Source organism: Orycteropus afer, unplaced genomic scaffold (genome assembly GCF_000298275.1).
Source record: "Orycteropus afer afer isolate SDZICR_OR568_19922 unplaced genomic scaffold, OryAfe1.0 scaffold00040, whole genome shotgun sequence".
NCBI lineage: Eukaryota > Metazoa > Chordata > Mammalia > Tubulidentata > Orycteropodidae > Orycteropus > Orycteropus afer.
The window spans coordinates 8804618-8822373 of NW_006921627.1; the positions used below are offsets into that span (position 1 = coordinate 8804618).

Sequence of the window (17756 nt, forward strand, 5' to 3'; positions counted from 1 at the left end):
AGTAGCGACTGGGATCTTAAAAATTTGCAAGCAGCCATCTAGATGCAACAATGGGTCTCTCCTCGTCCAGAGCAAAGAAGAATGAAGAAAACCAAAGATTCATGGAAACAATTAGTCCTCGCAACTAGTACACCATGCGACCCTCAGCCTATACGACTATAAGACCAGAAGAACTAGGTGGTGCCTGGCTACCACTGTCAACCATTCAGAGGGGGATCTGTGTAGGAGATCCTGGATAGAGAGAGAGAACAATGTGGAACAAAACTCAAAATCATTTGGGGAAAAAAAAGGGGGGGGGGGACCAGGTTTGCTGGTCTGATAGAGCCTGGTGGAACCACTCAGACTATGGTCCTGAGCTGCCCTTCAGATCTGGAATTGAACCCACACCTGTGGCTTCCAGCCAAACAAAAGACAGGTATATGAGTTGATCATGTAACTGAGGTAGATACACTCCTTGGAGAGAACAATCATGGGAGAAGGAAGAGCTGTTTATGCACAGGGAGACAGCTCAGGGGACAGGAGTGCATGGAGGGATGGACACAGGGAAGAGGTAACTATCGGGAGGAAGTGGGAGGGGAGCTGTTGCATTGTGGTAAATTGTAGTCAATGTCATGAGACAATTTGTGTGAACTATTGTATGGAAAGTGAATTTGCTCTGTAAACTTTCACCCAAATCACAATTAAAAAAAAAAAAAAAAAGTTTTCACTTGATGAATAAATTCTATCCAGAACGTCTGCTAGCTGCTTCTCATAACCCATACTTCCATTGAAGAGTGTGAGGGTAGGGATAATTTCATGTGCCTCATTTACTCAGCCAATTCTTAATTTCTATCTTCAGGTCTATATACACTTCTTGCCCTATCCTTTAAAGAACGAGAGCAGGAGAATAGAGGTAGGAGGAAAGGAAATGTGCTGTTTAGACTGATGTGAAAGGTGACTTGGGACTGGACCAGAGGTTAAGCCCTTTGAGCTCCGGAGTCACAAAAAGGGCAGAAATAGTTTCTATAGAGACGGAAGGAGGGTGTGGTCCTCCACCTGCTCTGCTCCACAGGTTACTAATCCTAGCTCCAGGCAGCTGCCGGCAGTCTGCGCCAGCCTGATGCAGCTCCTCCCACTTTCTACCAACACCGGAACAAAGTAAGGGCCGGGGAGGTGGATGGGACTCAAGATAGAAAATGATTCTGAGCTTACTGGGTCTGACTGAGCCCTTCAAGAGGAAGTGGCATCTGGGGTAAAGGCTGCGGGCGGCGGCGGGGGTGTTGGTAGGGGTGTCGGAGGACAAACGAACCGTGTATGGATGCAGAAAAGAACAAGGTGACAGGGCTGGAGGAGCGGAAGGGAATGGGTGTGGATGCCAACTGAAGGAAAGTACAATTTAAATCTTGCTCTTAACAGTTGCATCCTCAGAACCCAATATAAATATACTTTTCTGTTAATGATAGAATATTGCATCAATGGCTCCAGCTATGCGTAGGGTGGGAGAGATGAATATTAGGGAACTCATAACAGCTACCCTGAAGTCCTGCCAATAACTTGGGACACCAGACTTTCTCCCTCCCTTTATCTTTGCTGCATGCCCTCTTGGTAGTCAAAGGAGGCACCAAACTCAGCTTCACCCTGATGAGCATTCTAACCCAGCCCATTTGCCTGTGTGCCTCCACCCTCAACCAGAGTCCAATCCTTTGACAAAAGAGCACGTTAAGGTACATGAGGATCATACACGCACATCGACTTTCCTCTCAGGGTGGTACCTGCTCCCTTTCTGGAGTAATTCCTAATGCTAGCACATTGCTCCTTAAAATGGGGTTGAACTACCCAAATTTTGAGACGTTTTTAAAATCTGTCGTTAATGTGTGATACTTGCTATGTTTAAAATGTCCATCAGCCTATTCAGAGATTAAGCAATCTGTGATCCCTTCTAAGTGTTTTAAATGACTGATATAGTGACCAACCTTAATCCAAACCTCATTATTTGAGCTTAAATGGAGACTTAGCAAAAGTATGAGGCTCTATAAGAATGGAAACGTTCAAAAGTTCAAAGATCTAAACTATCATAAATTTCTCTACGTTCAACAAACCACAAGAGTAAATGTCCTTTGTAGTCAGTATTAATTTGAGGGATTTAATGCCACCATCAACGTTTTTACCAATTTGTTACACCATCTGTCCCTCTCACAGCACTCTCTACTTCTCTGTTGTATTCAATAATTCGTTGTAATGGCCCCACAGAACTCACTGACACTTCTCACAATCATGGGGTGTATCAGGCAAGTAAAAGGTTAAAATTCAGAAACCACTCAGGATACAGTTCTTTGAAGAAGCTCCTTCCTAGCAGCACCTGCATGCACACCTCTGTCAGACTCTTGGCCTCTTGGCCACAGCACCTTGGCCTCTGTACAGCTCAGGTAATGTTACAAAACTCTTTTAGCTCTGCTGCTAAGTGGCCAGAGGCACCCCATTCCACCAATAAGCCTCTCCCTGAAGGCGCTCAGCTCTAGCTCCATGGGTCAACAAACATAGCTCCACCAAGTGACTGCAAGCACTCCATTTCACCAGCAAGCCTCATGCCCAGATGCTCAGCTTTTTCACTCTGTGGGTCTGGAAGCCCAACACACTGTCTTGTGCTATCGCTTGGTTCTGCTGCCTCTGCTGCTCCCATTTCTCTGCTGCTGCTTCTCACCATCTCCAGTGTTACAGCTTTCTGTCTCCTAGAACTAAGAGGTTCCCAGTGCAGAGACCCTGGGTCCAAAGGACATGCTCTGCTCCCATCCCTTGACTACCTTGGTGATGCTCAACTCCCCTTTCCACCTCTGAGATGGCTTATTTTAAGTCTAGCAGGGTGGCAAAATGGACCAATGCCTATGTTGGGGTTCCGTACCCCTAAATAGCATGGTTCCACCCTTATAAACCACCACTCTTCTGTCGGTTTGTCATACTGTGGTGCCTTGCATGTTGCTGTGAGGCTGGAGACTATGTCACTGGTATTTCAAATGCCAGTAGGGTCACTATTCTGGTTACTTCGTGCTGCGCCGACAAGAATATACCACAAATGGGATGGCCTTAACAAACAGGAGTTTATTCTTACAATTTGGAGACTGTAAGTCCAAGTTCAAAATGCCAGGCTCTAGGGGCTGGGTGAAAGCCCCTCAACCTTGGGGTCCAGCTCTGCCTCCTGCTGCCAGCCCACTGGAGCTAGAGGTGCTTCTTTACTCAGACAGCTGCTGGCTGCTGAGGCTGAGAAGCCCCAAGGTTGACAAGTAAAAAGGCACAGTCCTGATGTTACCAAACCACATGGCAGGCCATTAACTTAAGTCCGTTGTAAGTCCCACAGTCAGCAGAGCATAGCAGGCTGCTGAGCAACAACACGGCTACATGCAGGGTCCAAGCATGCCATAGGCTAGAGACCATTCCCAAGGCTTCTCCTTATATACAAGAAGCAGACCACATCCCAAAGGCAGCTACTCAGCTGCTTGTGGTAGATCCCACCATGGAGTTGATTGCCAGTCTCATCATGGGGAATAACTACCACCAGCTGCCCAGCCACTCAACCAGGCCCAGCCAAGTTGACACACGAACATACCACAGTCACCTGTGGTGGACATGTTTCAGTAGAGTTTCCAGACTAAGACAGATTCTGAAGAAGGAAGAAGCCATCCACTTCTCAAAGAATGGACCACTGAAAACCTTATGAATAGCAGTGAAATGCTATCTGATATATTACTGGAAAACTATATGAATAGCTCTGAAACAATGCCAAAAGATGAGCCCCTCAGGTCAGAAGGCACTCAAAATATGACTGCGGAAGAGCTGCTTCCTAAAGGAGAGTTGACCTTAATGATGTGGATTGGATAGGTAAAGCTTTTGAGACTTCCATTTGCTGATGGGGCACGATTCAAAATGGGAAGAAACAGCTGCAAACATCCATTAATAATAGAAACATGGAATGTGTGAAGTATGAATCTAGGAAAATTGGAAGTGGTAAAAAATGACATAGAACACATAACGACCAATGTCTTAGCCATTAATGAGCTGAAATGGACTGGTATTACCCATTTTGAATAAGACAATCATATGATCTACTAGGAGCTCTGGTGGGATGGTGTCTAAGACATTTGATTGCTAACCAGAAGACTGGCAATTCAAACCCACCAGCCACTCCTCGGAAGGAAGACTGGGCAATCTACTTCCATAGAGACCACCTTGGAAAACCAAGGAAGGTTTGCTATGAGTCAGAATCCACTTGATGGCAGTGAGATGATCTACTGCACCAGGAATGACAAACTGAAAAGGAATGGTGCTGTGTTCATTGTCACAAAGAATGTTTCAAGATCTGTCCTGAAGTACAGTGCTGTCAGTGATAGGAGAATATCCATACACCTACATCAGAGACCAATTAATACTACTATTATTCAAATTTATGCACCAACCACTAAAGCCAAAGACAAGGAAACTGAAGATTTTTACCAACTTTTGCAGTCTATAATTGACCCCACATGCATTCAAGATGTATTGATGATTGGAATGGGAAAGTTGGAAACAAAGAAGAATCACTGGTAGTTGGAAAATGTGGACTTAGTGATAGAAGTGTCCCCAGAGATTGCATGATAGAATTTTGCAAGACCAATGACTTATTCATTGCAAATACCTTTTCTCAACAACATAAACTGCAGCTATACACTTGGACTTCACCAGATGGAATACACAGGAATCAGATCAACTATATATATGGAAAGAGGCAATGGAGAAGCTCAATACCTTCAGCCAAAACAAGGCCTGGAGCTGACTGTGGAACAGACTGTCAATTGCACATATGCAAGTTCAAGTTGAAGCTGAAAAAAATTAAAACAATCCATAAGAGTCAAATATGACCTTGAGTATATCCCACCTGAATTTAGAGACCATCTGAAGAATAGATTTGATGCATTGAACACCGATGACTGAAAACCAGAGAATTGTGGGATGACATCAAGAACATTATCCATGAAGAAAGCAGAAGGTCATTAAAAAGACAGGAAAGGAAGAAAGGACCAAAATGGATGTCAGAAGAGATCTGAAACTTGCCCTTGAACAGAGGGTAGCTAAAGCAAATGGAAGAAATGACAAGATAAGAAAGCTGAACAGAAGATTTCAAAGAGCAGCTCAAGAAGACAAAATCAATTATCATAATGAAATGTGCAAAGACCTGGAGTTAGAAAACCAAAAGGGAAGAATGCTTGACATTTCTTAAGCTGAAAGAACTGAAGAAAACATTCAAGCCTCAAGTTGCAATATTGAAAGATTCTATGGGCAAAATATCTAATGATGCAGGAAACATCAAAAGAAGATGGAAGGAATACACAGAGTCACTTTACCAAAAAGAATTGATCAATGCTCATCTATTTCAGGAGGTAGTGTATCATCAAGAAACAATGGTATTGAAGGAAGAAGTTGAAGCTGCATTGAAGGAATTGGCAAAAACAAGGCTCCAGGAATTGATGGAGTACCCATTGAGATGTTTCAACAAATGGATGCTTTGCTGGAGGCATTTACTCATCTATGCCAAGAAATTTGGAAGAAAGCTACCTGGCCAACTGACTGGAAGAGTTCCATATTTGTGCCCATTCCAAAGAAAGGTGATCCTACAGAATATGGAAATTATAGAAAAATATCATTGATATCACAAGCAAGTAAAATCATGCTGAAGATAATTTTAAAATGGTTGCAGCAGTATATTGAAGCGAATTTCCGGAAATGCAAGCTGGATTCAGAAGAGGATGTGGAAGGAGGGAGCAAAGATGTCTCTTTGAAGAGTAAGGTGAGCTTACCCCAAGCCATGTTTTTCAAGTGTTTTCAATAACCTCATATGCATGTGAAAGCTGGATAAGGAAGACCGAAGAAGAGTTGATGCTTTGAGTTGTTGTTGTTTTTGTTATGTGCCCTGGAGTCAGACAACTCATAGCGACCCCTCCTTGGGTTGCTGAGGCAGTATCACTATGGAAGTAGATTGCCCAACCTTCCTTCCAAGGAGTGACTGGTGGATTTGAACTGCAGCCTTCTAGTTAGCAGTCAAGTGCCTTAGGCACTATGCGACCAGAGCTCCTGAGTTGTGGTGTTGGCAAAAAATACCGAAAGGACTATGGACCAGATTTGTTAGAAGAACTAACAAATCTGTCCTGGAAGAAATGCCGCCAGAATGCTCCTTGGAAATGAGAATAGCCAGACTTCATCTCACCTACTTTGGTCATGTTGTCAGGAGGGAATGTTCACTGGAGAAGAATATCATGCTTGGTAAAATGGACAATCAGTGAAAAAGAGGAAGATCTTCAATGAAATGTATTGACATAGTTGCAATGATGGGCTTGGGTATAGCAAGGGTTGAGAGGATGGCACAGGACCAGGCAGTGTTTCATTCTGTTGTACATAGGGTTGCTATGGGTTGGAGCTGACTTGATGGCCCCTAACAACAACAACTCCATACAAAGGTGCCATGTACCTTATTTATTTTGTTAGCAAGCCTTGGTGGGCTACAAGCACCTCACATTTGCCTAGTCCTACCAAGTCATTTGGGAGCTCTGGTAGCATAGTGGCTAAGACACTTGCCTGCTAACCAGACGGCTGGCGGTTCAAACCCACCAGCCACTCCTCGGAAGGAAGGTTGGGCAATCCTACTTCCGTAGTGATACTGCCTCGGAAACCCAAGGAGGGGTCGCTATGAGTCAGGTTTGACTCGACGGGCACATAACAACAACAACAACCAAGTCATTTGAGCTCTGGTGACACAGTGCCTAAGGCATTTGGCTGGTAACCAGAAGTTCAAACCCACCAGCTGCTCTGCAGAAGGAAGATGGGGCGATCTGCTTCTATGGAGATTTACTACCTGGAAACCCAGTGGGGGTCACTATGACCTGGTCATTTGGTGGAAATTAGAAAGATATGGCTAGAATGGCATATTAAGTAATTCACTGCACCTCAGGCCACCTTCTGGCTCTTTTAGCTATTGGCCCTTTCATATCTGAAGGATTAACTTCCCCCTGCCAATCATTTTATCAGTCCAAAGCAGTTATAAAGTAGGAAAAACATTCAATATCCATGGCACATTCAAATAAATGCGTAACCCTTTTAAAAACATTCTAAATTCATCTTCTCTTCTCTCCACCTTGACTGTCTTTCCATTCATATGCTGATGGCCTTGGGCATCTGGCTGGATAGAACAAGGAGACCCTGGCCCCCTATCAATTATCTCCTTTGATCAGCCTGGCTTTTGCCTCAGGCCACTCCAGATTCAGCTTTTCTCCCTTCAGCTGCAGCACAACATCTTTTCCTTTCTTTTCAGCCAGTAGCGATAACAACTAAAGTAACCATCTAAGAATCAAATATTTCACTTCTCATGTCCCTTCATCCTTTCTTTTACAAAGTCTTGTACTTTTGTGCATCTGGAGCTATTACAATGAATCCCTCTTCTGATCTGACACCAACTGTAAAAATGGTGTGTGTGTGGGAGGCATCTAACTTCCTCTAATTTCATAAAGGGAGACAAAGATAAGATCAATAATCCAAAGCTGATTCCTACCAGGTGGAGGGTGGAGATCAGACATATCTCCACCCTCTGAGGTTTTTTATCAATTCTGACATCAACTGCCCCTCCCTTGGTACTCTCTACTTCTCTACTGGGTTAGATAATTCATTGCAATGACCACATAGAACTCACAGACAATACTCGTTATTATGTAACTTATTAGGAAAGTAACAGGTCATAATTCAGGATCAGAAATGACTCATGATATAGTTCTTCAATCAAGACAGCTTCTTCTCAGCACTGCCCATAGGCATGCCTCTCTTTGGCCCTCAGCCTCCTGGTCCCATGGCCCCTTGGGCTTTGCCCTGCTTGAGCAAGTGTTACAAAACTACTTTAGCTCTGCCAGTAAGTACCCAGAGACACCCCACTACACCAGTAAGTCTTGGCCTGAACGTGCTCAGCCCTAGCTCCATGGGTCAACAAACCTAACTCCACCAAGTGACCTGAAGCACTCCACTGGGCCAGCAGGCCTCCTGCCCAAAAGCGGCCAGCTCTCTCACTTCATGGGCCTGGAACCCCACTATGTGTCATCTCTTGCTTCTGCAGCCTCTGCTGCTGCCATTTCTCTGCTGCCAATCCTTGCCATCTCTTGCTCTCTCCAGTGTTACAACTTTCTGTCTCCTAGATTTAAGAGGTTCCCAGTGTGAGAGCCTGGGTCCAAAGGATGCATTCTTCTCCTGTCTCTTCTTGGTAGTCAGGTCCCTCCTTTCTGCCTCTGGGATGGCACATTTTAAGCCTAATGGGATGGCAAAACAGACCAATGTCCACATTAGGGTTCCATACCCTTTAATTTGCATGGTCCTGCCCACATAAGGGTGCCAGGTACCTTATTTACACTAGTAGCAAACTATCCAAGCCTCTTGGTGGGCCACAGCACCTCACATTTGCATAGTCCTACCCATCATTTGGTGGGAATTAAAGACTATGGCTAGGGGATCCTTATTAAGTAATTCACCACACCATGGCAATCAATTGACAAGACACTGTCCTGACCTCTATAAGGAATATAGAAAAATATAAGCGTGCCATCCTTGCCCCAAGAGACAATAGGATGAGACCAAAAAAAAAAAAAAAACCCCTAAGATAATCAAGTAACACTGAAACTGTTAACCAAGTGACAAAATGAGCTCCACAGACAAAACAAAAAAAAAAAACAAACCTACCGCCATCGAGTGATTCCACCTCACAGCAAACCCCATTCATTGAGTTTTCAATTCTGTGAATCTTTACAGAAGCAGATTGCTTCATCTTTCTTCCACAGAGTAGCCAATGGGTTCTAACCACTGACCTTTTGGTTAGCAGTCAAATGGTTAACCACCACACCACCAGAGCTCCTTCCACAGACAGAAGTACTGTTGAAATCCAGGGGAAAGGGATCGGTGTGGTCTGGAGAGGCAGGGAATCCTGATCTGCCTGTAAGAAAATACAGTTGTTGTTGTTGTTGTTGTTATGTGCCGTCGAGTCAACCCCGACTCATAGCGACCCCTCCTTGGGTTTCCGAGGCAGTATCACTACGGAAGTAGGATTGCCCAACCTTCCTTCCGAGGAGTGGCTAGTGGGTTTGAACCGCCAGCCTTCTGATTAGAAAATACAGAGGAAATTTAAATGTTTAGTTTTAGTGCTTAAAGAAACATTCACTCTTGGTGTGTGTTTAGTTTATTAGTTCTCTTCAATTCTTTGTGCAATAAGGTACAAAATATAAAAAGTATTTTAATTCTTTTCCTACACATTTACCACATTTTGGGGATAAAAAGTAGTTTGCAAAGCTTTGAGTACTAGCTAGGTGTTTTTATTGACTGCATAAGGAAAAAAAGGTACAAAATAAGAGTCCACAGAATTTTCCAAGGTGGTGATTATGGAATAGTCACAGCAGAATGATTTTCTCAGTGTGCTAGTGTTTTCATAGAATTTGAATCAAAGATGCTTATGCTTGGAAGGGACTTTAGAGGCCATCTAGTCCAGTCTCCTCATTTTATAAGTTTGTTTTAACAGGATTCCATAAAATGACCTGACTTGTTCTTTTCATCTTGCAGTGAGTTGAATATTTATAAGGCTGTGCTCTGAAGATGGTGCAAAATGGCAGAATGACATCCAAGGGAAGGATTTCTACCCATTGTCCTCCTTTTCTTTTCTATAGGCATTTGTTGCTGTTGTTGTTCTGTGCCATCGAGTCGGCCCCGACTCATAGCGACCCTGCCTTGGGTTTCCGATGCAGTATCACTACGGAAGTAGATTGCCTAACCTTCCTTCCGAGCAGTGGCTGGTGGGTTTGAACTGCCAGCCTTCTGGTTAGCAGTCAAGTGCCTTAGATACTGTGCTACCAGAGTGTCCAAATAGTCACTCATATAGGTATATTTTAGGGAAAAGGTTGATTGTGGCAAGCAAATGTAGTTTAATTTGCAGTTAGCTAGGGAAGATGGGTCTCTTTGCATGGTGTCTAGAATGTGAACCACCTCTTTATCTCATCTTCCTGTCCTTGCTCTTGTCTCTCCCTCTGCACTGAGCACTACCAGGATGCCAAGCTGTCCCCTCTCCTGACTTCATCTGACCACCAGAAGGGAAATAGAAGGAGAAGCAGATACTCTGCCCCTGTGTCTAGGACTGCCACCTTCTTTCCTGCAAGCTTTCTTCCCATCCCTGGGTGTATAGATCATTATATTTTACTTCTCTTGCCAACTTATTTTTTATCGTCCCTTCTGCAGAACCAAAATGGATGCTAAAAAGCCAAGGAAACGTAATTTGACATCCTTCCCAATTTTGAAAGCAAGAAAGAAACAAAATCTCACCTCTGTGAAGGTAAGGATCCTTGAATTTCATTTGGGGAAGAGAGGTCTCATCATGACCCAGGGATGCAGGACTCAATGATGATTGTTGTGCCCAAGTGCCTTTGTCAACTCTTGGGGGGATAGATGTCTCTGAGAGGACCAGGCTGTTTGGCAGAGCTAGGTTTGGATGAGCGTGAAGAGGAAAGAAGCTGAGTGTAGTTCCTGAGCTTCAGGATTGCAAACCCTTAATCTCACATGGAACTTGTCTTTGCAAAGCCCCTGGGCTAGTGTAGGAGCCATGGTGCAAATGGTTAAGCACAAGGCTGCTAATTGATAGGTTGAAATTTCAAGTCCACCCAGAGGTTCCTGGGAAGAAAAACCTGGAAAAACCAGCCATTGAAAATCCTATGGAATGCAGTTCTACTCTGACACACATGGGGTTGCCACAAGTCAGAAAGACTCCATGGAAACTGGGGAAACAAAACAAAAAAATGGGGTAGTATATCTTCCATAGTATCTTTTATTCTGCTCTCTATAACTGGAACTACACCTGAAGTTTCCTGGAATAGTTCTTAAAAAGTATTCAGGAACATTTCCAGAAAAGGTCTTTTTTTGTTTTTTCTCCTCTAGCAGACATGGGCATAATGTTGTGTCTTTCTAGTCATTGTTGTTGTTATATGCCGTCGAGTCGGCCCAACTCATAGCGACCCCTCCTTGGGTTTCCGAGGCAGTATCATTATGGAAGTAGGATTGCTCAACCTTCCTTCCGAGCAGCGGCTGGTGGGTTTGAACCGCCAGCCTTCTGGTTAGCAGTCAAGTGCCTTAGGCACTACGCTACCAGAGCTCCCAATGATTCTAGTCATATCATTTAAAAAACTATCCAAATGCTGCCACATTGAGGATGATATTTTGATACAGTGATTTGATGGTTTCCATTCATAAGACCAACTTCTGAATCAGCCCTTAGTTTGAATTTCAGATTGTTCAAATGGTCATCTTGTTTGATATCATCTGAAAGCTTTGCAGCCAACTTTAGCCAAAAGCAATCAGGTCTGACTTTTTGAATCCCGCCTGCATCAATGACTGGGAGAGCTGGAGCTCAGCACTTACTGGTTGTTGTTGTTGTTGTTAGCTGCAGTCGAGTCATCTCTGACTCATAATGACCCTCTGTAAAACAGAACGAAACACTGCCCAGTCCTGCGGCAACTTCACAATCCTTACTATACCTGAGCCTATCATTGCAGCCACTGTGTCAACCCATCTCATTGAGGGCATTCCCCTTTTTCGTTGACCCTCCACTTTACCAAGCATGATATCCTTCTCCAAGGAATGGTCCCTTCTAACAACATGACTGAAGTAGGTGAGACGACATCTGGCTATTCTCAGTTCCAAGGAGCATTCCAGCTGCACTTCTTTCAAGACAGATTTGTTCATTCTCTTGGCAGTCCATGGTGCTTTTGGTATTCTTCACCAATGCCACAACTCAAAAGCTCAACTCTCATTTGGTCTTTCTTGTTCACTGTCCAGCTCTCACATGCATAGGAGGCAATTGAAAATACCATGGCTTGGGTTGTTGTTGTTGTTAAGTGCCGTCGAGTTGTTTCCAACTCATAGCAACCCCATGCAAGCAGAATGAATCACTGCCCAATCCCACGCCAGCCCCACAATCCCTGCTATACTTGAGCCCATCATCGCAGCCACTGTGTCAATCCATCTCGTTGAAGGCCTCCCCCTCTTTCGTTGACACTCCACCCTACCAAGCATGACATCCTTTTCCAGGGATTGGTCCCTTCTTACCACATGACCAAAATAGGTGAGATGAAGTCTGGCCACTCTCGCTTCCAAGGAGCATTCTGGCTGCACTTCCTCCAGGACAGATCTGTCAGTTCTTTTAGCAGTCCATGGTACTTTCAGCATTCTTCGCCAGCACCACAACTCAAAAGCATCAACTCTTCTTCGGTCTTCCTTATTCATTGTCCGGCTCTCACATGCATACGAGGCGATTGGAAATATCATGGCTTGTGTCAGGCGCACCTTAGTCCTCAAGGAGATATCCTTGCTCCTCAGCACTTGAAACAGTTCCTTCGCAGTTGACTTTCCCAATGCTACACGTCGTCTAATGTCCTGACTGCTGCTTCTGTTGGCATCGATTGTAGAACCAAGCAATATGAATTCTTTGACAACCTCAGTCTTCTCTCCATTTATTGTGATGCTGCTCATTGGTCCTCACAACTGTGAGGATTTTTGTTTTCTTTCTATTGAGAAGTAATCCATACTGCAGACTGTATTCTTCAACCTTCATCGGTAGGTGCCTTAAGTCATCCTCACTTTCAGCAAGCAAAGTTGTATCGTCTGCATATCTCAGGTTGTTAATGATTCTTCCTCCAATCCTGATACCACGTTTTTCTTCATATAGTCCACCTTCTTGGATTATTTGCTCAGCATATAGATTGAATAAGTGTGGAGAAAGGATACAACCCTGACACACTCCCTTCTTGATTTTAAACCATGTAGTGTCCCCTTGTTCTGTTCGAACGACAGCCTCCTGCTCAAGGTACAGATTCCTCATGAGTACAATCAAGTGCTCGGGAATTCCCATTCTTCTCAATGTTATCCATAATTTGTTATGATCCACACAATGAAATGCCTTTGCATAGTCAATAAAACACAAGTAAACATCTTTCTGGTATTCTTTGCCTTGAGCCAAGATCCATCTGACAAAAGCTATGATATCCCTTGTTCCACGTCCTCTTCTGAATCCGGCTTGAACCTCTGGAAGTTCTCTGTCAATATACTGCTGCAAACGTTTCTGAATTATCTTCCGTAAGATCTTACTTGCGTGCGATATTAATGATATTGTTCTATAATTTCTACATTCTGTGGGATCACCTTTCTTTGGAATGGGCACAAATATGGATCTCTTCCAGTCAGTTGGCCAGGTAGCTGTCTTCCAAATCTCTTGGCATAACTGAGTGAGTGCCTCCAATGGGGCATCTGTTTGTTGAAATATCTCAATCGGTATGCCATCAATTCCTGGAGCCTTGTTCTTCGCCAGTTCTTTCATTGCAGCTTTGACTTCTTCCTTCATTAGCATTGGTTCTAGATCATATGCCACTTCCTGAAATGGCTGAAGATCGATCAGTTCTTTTTGGTACAGTGACTCTGTGTATTTTGTGGGATCACCTTTCTTTGGAATGGGTACAAATATGGATCTCTTCCAATCAGTTGGCCAGGTGGCTGTCTTCCAAATCTCTTGGCATAGATGAGTGCCTCTAGCATGGCATCTATTTGTTGAAACTTCTCAGTTGGTATTCCATCAATTCTGGGAGCTTTGTTCTTTACCAATTCCTTCAATGCGGCTTCAACTTCTTCCTTCAATACCATGGTTCTTGATCATATGCCATCTCCTGAATTGGATGAACATAGACTAATTATTTTTGGTACAGTGACTCTGTGTATTCCTTCCACCTTCTTTTGATACTTCCCATATCATTCAATATTTTTCCCATAGAATCTTTCAATATTGCAACTCGAGGCTTAAATTTTTCTTCAGTTCTTTCAGCTAGAGAAATGCTGAGCATGTTCTTCTTCCTTTTTGGTTTTCTAACTCCAGGTTTTTGTACATTTCATTGTAACAATTGACTTTGTTTTCTCAAGCTGCTCTTTGAAATCTTCTGTTCTGCTCTTTTATCTTGTCATTTCTTCTATTTGCTTTAGCTACTCTCTGTTCAAGGGCAAGTTTCAGAGTCTCTTCTGAGATCCATTTTGGTCTTGTCTTCCTTTCCTGTTTTTTTTAATGACCTTTTACTTTCTTCATGTATGATGTGCTTGATGTCATCCCACAACTCCTCTGGTTTTCAGTTATTAGTGTTCAATGCATCAATCTATTCTTTAGATGGTCTATAAATTCAGGAGGGATATAATCAAGGTCATATTTTGGCTCTTGTGGACTTCTTTTATTTGTCTTCAGCTTCAGCTTGAACTTGCATATGAGCAACTGGTGGTCTTTTCTACAGTCAGCTCCTGGCCTTGTTTTGGCTGAAGATGTTGAGCTTCTTCATCACCTCTTTCCACCAATGTAGTTGATCTGATTCCTGTGTACTCCATCTGGTGAAGTCCACGTGTATAGCTGCTGTTTGTTTTGTTCAAAAAAAAGGTATTTGCAATGAATAAGCTGTTGGTCTTGCAAAATTCTATCATGTGATCTCCAATTTTATTTCCATTACCAAGGCCATATTTTCCAACTACTGGTGATTCTTCTTTGTTTCCAATTTTTGCATTCTGATCACCAGTAATAATCAGCACATCTTGATTGCATGTTTCGTCAATTTCAGCCTGCAGAAGTTGGTAAAAATCTTCAATTTCCTCATCTTTGGCTTTGGTGATTGATGCGTAAATTTGAATAATGGTAGTATTAACTTGTTTTCCTTATAGATGTATGGATATTATCCTATTACTGACAGCATTGTACTTCAGGATAGATCTTGAAACATTCTTTGTGACAATGAATGGCATGCCATTCCACTAAAATTTGTCATTCCTTGCATAGTAGATCATATGGGTATCGATTCAAATGACCAAAACCACTAATGCCTAAGATATCAATCTTTATGTGTTCAATTTTATTTTTGAAAACTTCCAATTTTCTAGATTCATACTTTTTACATTCCATGTTCCAATTATTAATGGATGTTTGCAGCTATTTCTTCCCATTTTGCGTTCTGCCACATCAGCAAATGGAGGTCCTGAAAGCTTTCCTCCATCCACATCATTAAGGTTGGCTCTACTCTGATGCTCTGGTAGCATAGTGCCTAAGGCACTTGACTTCTAACCAGAAGGCTGGTATTCAAACCCACCAGCCACCCCTCAGGAGGAAGGTTGGGCAATCTACTTCTGTAGTGATACAGCCTCGGAAACCCAAGGAGGAGTCGCTATGAGTCGGGTCCAACTCGGCAGCACATAACAACAACAACTACTCTGATGAGGCAGCTCTTTCCCAGTCGTATTTTGAGTGTCTTCTGACCTGAGGGTCTCATTTTCTGGCACTATATTGGACAGTGTTTTAGGGCTATTCATAAAGTTTTCCAGTAATACATCAGATAGTCTTTCACTGCTATTCATAAGGTTTCCACTGACCAATTCTTTGAGAAATGGATGGCCCCTTCCTTCTTCCAAGTCTGTCTTAGTCTGAAAGCTCCACTGAAACCTGTCCACCATGGGTGACCCTGCTGGTATTTGAAATACTGGTGGCATAGCCTCCATCCTCACAGTAACACGTAAGCAATCACAATATGACAAACTGATAGATGAGTGGTGGCACTTACTGGAGTCCTGGTGAAAATTCTTCCCTTTGATCATCCACCACCCCCTTAAAATTATGACCCTAGGTCACTTCCTCCAAGCAGTGTTCCTGATTTAACCCTAGTATTCTACCCCTCAAGGATTTAACTCATAAATATGGGTTAAATACAAAGTCCATTGTTCACCATCTCCACTCTTCTATTGCCACTTAAAACAATAAAAAAGTTTATTTTGCCATTCACAGGTGTAAAACACATATTTCTTTGGGTAAAATTAAAAATTTCCATAAAACCTTCAAAATAGTAAATCTACAGAAAGCATGATAATAATAAAGATAACATTCTGTTAGTTCAAATTTTAATATTGTATGCAAACCAAATGATCTTGATCATGATTTTATTTTAGCAAATAGTTTTGCAACTTGCATTTTTTTTCAGTTGCTTGAACTCTTTTATTGAAGCATATGTACCTTAAAGACAAGTCCTAATATCCTCATTTTTTAGACAGAGAAACTGAGATACAAGTGAGGTTAACTAGCCCAAGGTCATAAGCCAGTGAGTGGAGGACAGAATTCAAACCCATATTCTTAGGTGCTCTATTCCAGGCCTTTCTGCTGATTAATGGCAACTCTGTTAAATGTTGTCCTATAAATTTCCTTAACACATTTAAATTAATTTTAAGGAAAAAAATGCTGCTGCAGTTACTATGACATGAATTGTGAAAAATAAAATGAAAACACCCCATGGTTTTGGTTATGTTATATTTTGCAATAACAATAACCAATATCATTATAAAATAACCATTTAACTTTTATATCTTTTGTCTTTACATTGCTAATTACGTAGATAGACCCTAAATAAATGTCTTTTCACTATCTAACCATTTTCCCCAGTGAACTTCTCATCCAGTGGAATTGAATAGGTTTAAATAAGGAAATACAAACAAATCAGTAACTGTCCTCAGCTCTTGAAATCTTGGATTTCAATGGACAGTTATGATATTAATTAGAGGATGAAGAGAATGAATTATAACCCCTTCACCTAAAAAACCACTGAAGACCAGAGAGGTACAGATCACAATATATCCACAGCCCTAAGCAGGTGTTGAAAAAATATTTTAAGTATCATGGAATGTTTGTAAAATTTCAGCTATAAGAGAATTTTTTAAATGTGATTTTAAAAAAATTAATTTCAGACACATAGACCAGTGGAACAGAATTGAGAACCCAGAAATAGATCCATCAACCTACAGTCAGCTGATTTTTGACAAAGGGCTGAAATCCATTAAATGGGGAAGAGATGGTCTCTTTAACAAATAGTGCTGGCAAAACTAGATATCCACTTGCAGAAAAATGAAACAAGATCCATACCTCACAAAAAAACAAAAAACAAAACTCACTGCTGTTGAGTCGGATCCGACTCATAGCAACCCCTCCTTGGGTTTCCAAGGTGGTATCATCACTGTGGAAGTAGATCACCCAGTCTTCCTTCCAAGGAGTGGCTGGTGGGTTTGAACCACCAGACTTCTGGTTAGCAGTTAAGTGCCTTAGGCACTAAGCTACCAGAGCTCTCAAAGAGACAGCCCCACTACCTGGCAGGAGGGGCTGCCAGCCTTGGGTGTGGCAGCTGACTGCCTGAGGTCCTGAGGCCATCCCCTATGGCCCATTAGCCATTAGAGAGATGCAAATCAAAACAACATGAGATACCATCTGGCCCCAGCACTAATAGTAAAGTTCAGCAATATAAAAAATAACAAATGCTGGTGAGGATGTGGAGGGCTTGGGCCTCTCATACACTGCTGATGGGACTATAAAATGATACAACTACTGTGGAAATTAGTGTGGCGATTCCTTAAAAAGTTGGAGTTAGAAATACCATTTGATCCAGCAATCCCATTACTAGGTATATATCCTAAAGAAGTGAGTGCCAGGACAAGAACAGATGTATACACACCCATGCTCATTGCAGCACTATTTACAATAGCAAAAAAGATGGAAACAACTCAGGTGCCTATCAACAGAAGAATGGATAACCAAACTATGGTGCTTACACACAGTGGAATATTATGCAACACTAAAGAATAATGTAGAATCTGCAAAATCCTGCATAATGTGGATGAACTTGGAGGACATTATG

The 17756-nt window shown here is 42.5% G+C and overlaps 1 protein-coding gene across 1 annotated transcript in view; it reads left to right on the plus strand.

Moving 5' to 3' along the window:
* The first annotated feature begins 1099 nt into the window (after positions 1 to 1099).
* Positions 1100 to 17756, plus strand: part of DYRK4 (dual specificity tyrosine phosphorylation regulated kinase 4) — a 66039-nt gene continuing 49382 nt past the window's right edge. The window contains exons 1-2 of the mRNA XM_042780433.1: positions 1100 to 1137; positions 10258 to 10351. Coding sequence (XP_042636367.1) covers positions 1100 to 1137; positions 10258 to 10351 — 132 coding nt within the window. The remainder of the gene's footprint in view (positions 1138 to 10257; positions 10352 to 17756) is intronic.